The 6,579-nt window shown below is 43.1% G+C and overlaps 1 protein-coding gene across 1 annotated transcript; it reads right to left on the reverse strand.

The window, feature by feature from the left end:
- Positions 1-479: 479 nt before the first annotated feature.
- On the reverse strand, positions 480-5,444 carry ybx1 (Y box binding protein 1). The gene is made up of 8 exons (XM_031845152.1): positions 5,185-5,444; positions 3,211-3,274; positions 2,902-2,935; positions 2,728-2,817; positions 2,290-2,574; positions 1,845-1,930; positions 1,195-1,544; positions 480-833 (listed from the first exon to the last, which is right to left on the reverse strand). Exons 1-7 carry the CDS (start codon positions 5,288-5,290, stop codon positions 1,241-1,243), a joined length of 969 nt encoding a protein of 322 aa, XP_031701012.1. The 5' UTR covers positions 5,291-5,444; the 3' UTR covers positions 480-833; positions 1,195-1,240.
- Between the last annotated feature and the right edge of the window lie 1,135 nt (positions 5,445-6,579).

A 6,579-nucleotide genomic window follows, 5' to 3' on the forward strand; every position in this document is an offset into this window, starting at 1 on the left:
TAAAAAATGAGCCTCGGGCCTAGGTTTGAATACAAAATCTAGGCGCTACAAATTTAAATTCTTTTGTATACATGCGCTATTGTATGAGAAGTTGCTTAAACTGTATTGCCTACATATTGCTTTCATGCGTCCTAAGCTCAAGATGTGGAACTTGATATAGTGCTAAATGTTGGATGCAATTCTTGTATCACATTGTGTTGGTGTCATTTCAAGATGCTGCATAAGAATTTTGTTATCCTCGTGTAAAATAAATTAAGAAATGTGACCGCAGAAATATCAGTTTTGGCAAAACATTTACCATTATAAATGCCGTTTGACGCTTAATGTTGAATTTGGTGATTGTAAAATTGACTGCATTATACAAGGTTTATGTCTGTATTCAAAACGAAAAATAAATACTAGTTAACTGAAATACAATTTCAATTTGTGTCATTGTTAAGAGCCCATTTACTTGAAATATAAAACAAACACTCAAGACATTTTTCCTGGTTTCTGGACTTTTATTTGAGCTTGCATTTTGTTAAAATGTTTGAATACATAAAAAGTTATTTAAAAATGTCAAACTGACCAGTTATCAAATTCCATTTTTTTTTCTTTAAAAACCATTTGGTGTAAAAACTTAGGACAGATTTAGAAAAACATTTGCTGTTTCCCCAAAACGTTTGTAGCTGTCACATAAAAATAATGGGAAAAAAAAAACAAGTCTGCATAGATTCTGCAGGCAATCGGTGGTAATCTGGTCAAATGCATGGTGCAAGCTTGTGACGATCGTCAAGTCAAATCTTTATTGCTCAGATCTTGTTTGATGTTTCATCTTGTTGTTGACAAAAAAACTGTAAAGAAGAAAAGAAGAAAATTAGTCAATTATTCCATCTGTATGCTACATTTTTAGTCATGTAGCGTGCATCACCACCAGATAGCTGAAAAAGAATCAAAAGCCTAAAGCCGCTGCTCTTATGGAGAAGAGCCAATAGGGCTCTACGGTGCCCGACAGTTTGCTTTATCAAAGCCACTGCACTACCTCATGCTTTGGATCATCTACTACAGATCCAACAGAGTGCAAATGACAAGCTAGCTTAGCTGTTAAATGTAGATGTTTTAAGTTTCCTAGTATTTGTCAGCTCTGTCTGAATCCACATATTTGTGAAATTTAAGTTAATGGAAATGATCAGCCATTGAAGTATTTATACTGACCCGGACGATGGTAAAAGATGGTAGGTGCCGGTGGGCAGGTTGTTTCCTACTCAGCCCCACCCTGCTGGGCCTCGGGAGCGGACGTTTTCTCTGCAGATGGGTCACCTCCTGTCTTGGCCTCCTTGGTTTCCTGGCCGGGTTTGTCGTTGGTCTGTGGACGTCTGCGGCGGTAGTTGAAGTTACGGCGGTAGCGCCGCTGGCGGGGCTGTTGGTTCTGACCATCTTCGCCGCCCTGATTCTCCTTGTCCTCCTCGCCATCCCGCACTGGTCTCTCGCCATCCCGCACTGGTCTCTCGCCATCCCGCACTGGTCTCTCGCCATCCCGCACTGGTCTGGGACGGGGGGGACCCCTGGAGTGAACAAGCAATAAGCAAGGGGCTGTAAGGAATCATGAATTATCAAGAAACTATGAAGTGGTGATATCATCTACTGAGATGAGATGCAGTTTTAAAAGAAATGTACATGGGCCAAATTTGAATGCACAGCTGCAATAAAAGGAAAGCTTCTCTGGCCAAACAGTTGGCATTTATTAATTGAGGTTTGCTGGTAGAGTCTGGGCTAGAATTCTTTGATAGACAGCCCAGTGCTTTACTCTTCCATTGTCTGCAGCCCTGCATCAATGAAGCCCTCACGTAAACCTGGGAATGAACCTTGGTCGGAAGCCTCTGTAGTAGCTCTGCCTCGCTGGTTTGTTGCCCTGGTCAGGACCTCCCTGGCTCTCGTCGCCCTCGCCTCCCTGAAAGCAAATACATCCAACAACTGACATGAAGCTTTTTCCAAAGCCAACACGTAAGCAAACAAACCACGTAATGAAACTGGCCACCCAGCCACCAAGCTAAGATTAGGGGCCTATTTTGAGTCAATCTGCAAGATAATGTCCAGACCCCCGGATACACCAAGATTTTTTTTTTTGTTCACAACCACGTGAGTGTTGAAAGGAGAGGGTGTTGTGTATGAGATCAACATATCAAAAGGTCCCGGGCAGGACTGCTGGGTGCCTGCTTCTGGACAGAAGCCCTGTGACAGCGTACCTCAGACATCCCTCCACGTGGTGAGTTGGTGTACGGGGGGCCGGCGGCTGTAGCGTCTACTTACAAAGTATGGCGGGTAACGCCGTCTGCCGGGGTAAGCGGGTCTGCGCTGCTGCGGTTGCTGCACTTCTCCTTCAGGGGCGCTCTCTCCCCCATCTCGACTGCCTTTGTCACGGCCTCCGTTGGGTGGCTCACCCTCTCCGTCACTCTGGTAGTTGTCGGGGTATTCTCCAGCGCGAGGAGGGCCCCTTCTTCGGGGATAGCGCCTGTAGCGGTTCCTGTCGGCAGCGTACTTACTTCCCTGGACTGCAATGCCTCCTGGGCCAGTGACATTTGCCGCCTCTGCTCCCTTTTTAAATAAAGAAATAAATGTAATTACCCAAATGAATTATCGAGAGAACAATTAATAGGATGCATCTTTTTTTAATAGCTGCAAAATAATTTCAGCACTTTGGACCTAGTAAAAAAAACTGATTGTATTACCAACTAAAACACAGCTTACCTTCTCTCCCTCAACTACGTCAAACTCCACAGTTTCTCCATCTCCAACACTGCGAAGGTATTTCCTTGGGTTGTTCTTTTTGATGGCAGTCTAAAACCAAGAACAGTTCAGGGGTTAGATTTCATATTCATGATCATTACATAAATGAAGAAAATAAAACTACGTACAACTTACCTGGTGTACAAAAACGTCCTCCTTTGTATCATTCCTAAAAATAAAAGATTGGGGGGGGTACACACTCAGTTACTTCTAGTTAGTATCTTGTTGAGCCACAGAATACAATATATCTGCAGACAGATTGACACTAAACCGGGAAGCGTACGGATAAGTACTGTGCGTAACAACAGCATGGAGACCAGCAGACAAATCGCCTGGTCAGCTTTGTAAGCAAATCAAAGCCTTAATAGGATTGGGAATGTTCCTTCACACACACAGATGATATCAGGGTCTTTAGGAGCCATGGATAGGGTGGGGTCCACTTACCGATTGATAAAACCATATCCATTCCTGACGTTGAACCACTTCACTGTACCCAAGACTTTTGTTGCTGCAACAAGGCACAATAAAAGAAAATGATTACCCAAGTTTAAGCTTCAGTCATTTCCTTTACAATATTACACTGTTGGGATAGCATATTGTGGGTACAACTAAACCTTCCAACCAGCTTGTCCATGGCTCACAATATCAATGAGAAACAGAAAGGGAATCAAACAGGGACAGATGATGAAAAACAAACCAGGGCCAGATAATGTGGAAGTTATATTTAACTCCCAACTGTCACCCTTTTATAGATCCTGGTGCTTAGGGGTGCCCTGTGCCAGCTGCACTTAGTGTGTGGTATGAACCAAGCGCATTATGGCCCAGTAGTGACTGCGCTATTTCTAGTGTGGAACGCAAGATTAGTAATCATCCAAATGATCAGTGCATTTGTTTTATAGAGCTGCGTTAGTGCGCATATTTAAGATGGATGCAGCAATACGATGCTGCGCTGTGATCACTGATATTTCAAAGTTGAGTTACTACAGACCTACTGCCCCATTTTAAACCGCACTACTCAGTACTTGAGCGTTCACACGTGGTAGAGTCGCGCCCGGATACGTTAGCATGCAGCGAGCCCAGCTGGCTTGTTAGCGCAGTAGCTAACTAGGGCTCAACCATGTGGTTGGATTAAAGCCAGCGAGCACAAACAGCCGTCGCACATCATAACATATATTGGGACCAAACATTACGTAAGGATAAAAGTAAACATGTCGGCGTTTCCGTTGTTTTCGTCAAACAGAAAACTCAAATGTCCAAAGAAATCCGTGGAAATATACGGCGGACATTTTGGGTTGCCCCTTCAGCCATGTAAATAGCTAGCGTAGCTTCGTTAGCCAACGAGCTACCATCGCTGTTATAAGTAGCTAGGCCCTTGAATATGGACAACATTTGACAACCGTTGACAGTTATATTCGAATATATTTATAAACCGGCCTCACTCGAATTGTTTCGCCGACCACGTTGAGCACACGTTTGAGGGTGCGTTTCGACTTCGTTTTTGAGAGATATTTACTTCTAACGCGGAACCAGGCCATTTCGTGTGAACAAAGGGACGGTCTGCCGCTTACGTTAGCTTGTTTTCTACGGTAGTAATCGTGGCCGGCTAAGTGAGCAATGTGACATAACTTCGTGTTCCACAGTGATATGCGATTAGCCGTTACCAAAATGATCGTTAACGTTATAACGTCTCGATGTCAGCTAATATTGCCTCGTTACTTCGACGGAGTAGTGAGTGGCTCAGACGTTTGCCTCGAAACAATAGTCCTGAAACAACCTCAACGTTCGTGCATGTGACGGCCAATCGGTAACACGGCATTCCGTGGCAGCTATTTGAAGGCCGGTAAACGGCAGAGATGGACCGGTTGGGATTTAAGGATTACCTTTACAAACCATGTATTCTAAATCTGAAATTAATGCCACTCCGAGAAACGGCTCATAATTCCCCCAAATAGTGGATATGTAACACTAGCAATAACGACCTATATTCCAACTGACATTTTAAAATGTGTGTCGCGAGCTAACGCCAGGACTAATGTTTCACCTCTTGACAGCAAATGGAAATGTATTTTACCTTATTCAAGATATTATTAATCATAGTTCATACCCAACTAACGTTATATTACTTACAGACAGCCTACAAGTTCACGTTCTAGCTACATAATCGTCTGAGATTTAAGAGGTACAAAATTAACGTTTATTTTATAATTTGCTTATTTCAACAAACGTTAACGTTAATCCATTTGAGTTAACGACATTTCTTAAAATGTTGGAATAACATTAGTGATTCAACGGTTAACTGACCCGGTGGTTGGGCAGTTAACATTTGCAACCGCCGCTTTTGCGCACCGCCTCTACAGCGTTCCACACCACGTTCGCTAACTTAACGTTAGCTAACTAGCTCATTTCCAGGAGCCTTACCGATGACCTTCTTATCCGCCGCGGAAGCTTCGGCTGCCGGGCTGGATGGGCTCTCCTCATCGGCAGGGGCATCGGGTGGTTGTTGTGTCTCGGCCTCGCTGCTCATGGTTACTACTGTTTGGTTTCTGCCGGCGGTGGCTCTCTGCTATGTTTCCCGGTGCTAGATGGTAACCTGGGCCGGCGGTGGTAGGGGCTACTGCCTTCGGGCTCTCAGCTTTCCTCTTTCCGCTCCCGTTGCCGATCGAACTGGGCAGAGTGAGAAGCTGTGCCGGGGAATGTGCCTGACCGGCGGTCCGCCCAACTACTCTTCCGATTGGTTGGAATGTGTTGTGAACAACAAAACGCATTCCTATTGGCTGAAACAACTGTCAAATTGGGTTGAAAGAAGAGTTTGCTGAAAATGATTGGCTAAGAGAGATTGTACCTGTTCCTTGTTACCGCCCCATGGTGATGCCGAAGCCAGACAAGTCAGACAGAAAACCGTGACACTTTTGGAACAGTGTCTGCTTGGTTGTGTGTCTTTGAACAAAATGTATAAATACTGAAAAACACAAGGACTCGATTTATTGTGCCAGTCTTGCATAAAATCATCTCAAAAGACACAATTATTATATTATAATTATTATGAGTAGTAAGTCTTTCGTTCAGTTGTCTTAAAACTTTGTCTTTTAATTCTTTGAATACAATTTTAATTTTGTAAACTGGGTGATTGTCTGAGATTGATTGAAACGGTTGTGTGTATAGCTGCCATCACTACTTTCAAAACATAAAATGCAAAATAGACATTGCACACTGTCTGTAGCCGCATGGACAGTGACTGCAGCGCGGTGGAAATGTAATGAGAGATTACTGACCCAATTTAAGGGAAGACTTAGGAAAGCATCAATATTTTATTCACCGAACATGATGTAAATGTCATATTCATAATTTTACTGCATCGTCAGTTGCTGTGTGCATACATGAAACCTTGGCAGATTTAGGAAGAGAGCTCATTTTGATGTGCTGTAAGAACATTAAGTTCTCACCAGCCAATAAACAGCAGGTCATTGTCGACAGCTATACTCTAACACCTAAACACAGAACAACTGATTCACTATTCCATATCACAGGACATTTCTGGAAGTAACCCTACTATTACACTTGAAATGTGATATTATTTTGTTAGAGATTACCCCCAAATCCTTCGTTGATTGTTTTGAATGAAGGTCATATCAGGATACAACATCCAGGATGAACAATAACCTTCCTTCCTTCATAATTTAAAGACCAGACATTTGATTGTTTCTTATTGTAATATTCAGGATTCACAGGGAAGACATTTGTAAATTCCTTAGATGATTACATTTCTTAATTCCTAAAAGGTACACATAAGCTCAAACACTGTCACAACATACT

The sequence above is a fragment of the Anarrhichthys ocellatus genome, unplaced genomic scaffold (genome assembly GCF_004355925.1).
Source record: "Anarrhichthys ocellatus isolate YVR2014 unplaced genomic scaffold, GSC_Weel_1.0 scaffold5, whole genome shotgun sequence".
Classification (NCBI taxonomy): domain Eukaryota; kingdom Metazoa; phylum Chordata; class Actinopteri; order Perciformes; family Anarhichadidae; genus Anarrhichthys; species Anarrhichthys ocellatus.